At 53.1% G+C, this 1,053-nt stretch overlaps 1 protein-coding gene across 2 annotated transcripts in view; it reads right to left on the reverse strand.

Annotated features, from left to right (window-relative positions):
* Positions 1-1,053, reverse strand: part of LHX2 (LIM homeobox 2) — a 22,563-nt gene that overhangs the window by 14,893 nt on the left and 6,617 nt on the right. For both annotated transcript variants that reach the window (XM_009648818.2, XM_035888601.1), the window contains one exon: positions 626-1,008. In XM_009648818.2, coding sequence (XP_009647113.1) covers positions 626-1,008 — 383 coding nt within the window. The remainder of the gene's footprint in view (positions 1-625; positions 1,009-1,053) is intronic.

Genomic DNA, 1,053 nt, shown 5'->3' on the forward strand with positions numbered 1-1,053 from the left:
GGGGGCCGGGGCAGCGAGGGGGATGCTGTGAGTTTCCCGGCTCTTCTCCGAGTCACATCTGACGAACAAAACCTCCCGCCCAACTTTGTCGCCGCAGGGGCAGACTCGGGCTGCCCGCAGACACCTGCAGCCCCTGCCTGGGCTCCGCACCCCCAGCCCAGCACCCCCAGCCGCCTCCCGCTGCAGGTCCCTGGGAAACAGCCGCCTTCTTACTTCCTCTCTCTCCCTCTTTCATTCCAAAACTCTGAGGTGCAAGAGCTCTGGACAAGGGCAGAATAATTCACCCATCAGCAGCCTTTGAGAGCGTAGCTACTAAAGAAAATTCACAGCTCTCTGAAGTGCTAACTTACAATCTCTGGTTTCCAGATTTTATTTCAGGCTACACTCCCCCTTCTCCCCCTCCTTAACCAGATGACCTTGCTTCAAAACATTTTATTTCCAGCTGAAGTGAAAAATGCTAACATATTAGCTTCTGTAATTGCAGTTTGACAGCACTTGATCTCAATAATTATGCTGCAGCTAAACTATTATTAACGGTTTAAGCTAAAATAAACGGAAATCCCCCTTTGGAAGTGAACAGAAACAAACCATTGAATTGCTCCAGGGGAAGATGGGGGTCTCTTACCTGCGTTGTAGGCTGCCAGATCTGCCCCGGGCCCTGGCCCCTTCCTTTTCCTGGGTCTCCCCTTCTGGACAGTCCCCACGCCGTTGTAATAAGGCAGTCCCAAAGTATTGGCAGAGCCCGCTCCCAATGCCGGGCCCTTCCCAGCGGCTACATCCGAGTGATTGAAATGCACCTGGTACTCCCCCTGGATGAGAGTCTCGAAATGGAGGCGGCAGTACACCAGATTGTCCTTCATGCCAAAGTGATCGCCGGTGGTCAGCATCTTGTTGCAAGTGGTGCAAGTGAAGCAATTTAAATGATATACCAAATCCCTGGCCCTCATGACCATCTCGGAGGCAGAAATCCCCAGGTGACATCTCGCACATCTCTGCACCGAAAACCTCCTGCAAAACAGAACGGCCAGAGGAGACGGTGAGAGGCGCATCCCC

Source organism: Egretta garzetta, unplaced genomic scaffold, assembly GCF_000687185.1.
Source record: "Egretta garzetta isolate BGI_Z169 unplaced genomic scaffold, ASM68718v1 scaffold211, whole genome shotgun sequence".
Classification (NCBI taxonomy): domain Eukaryota; kingdom Metazoa; phylum Chordata; class Aves; order Pelecaniformes; family Ardeidae; genus Egretta; species Egretta garzetta.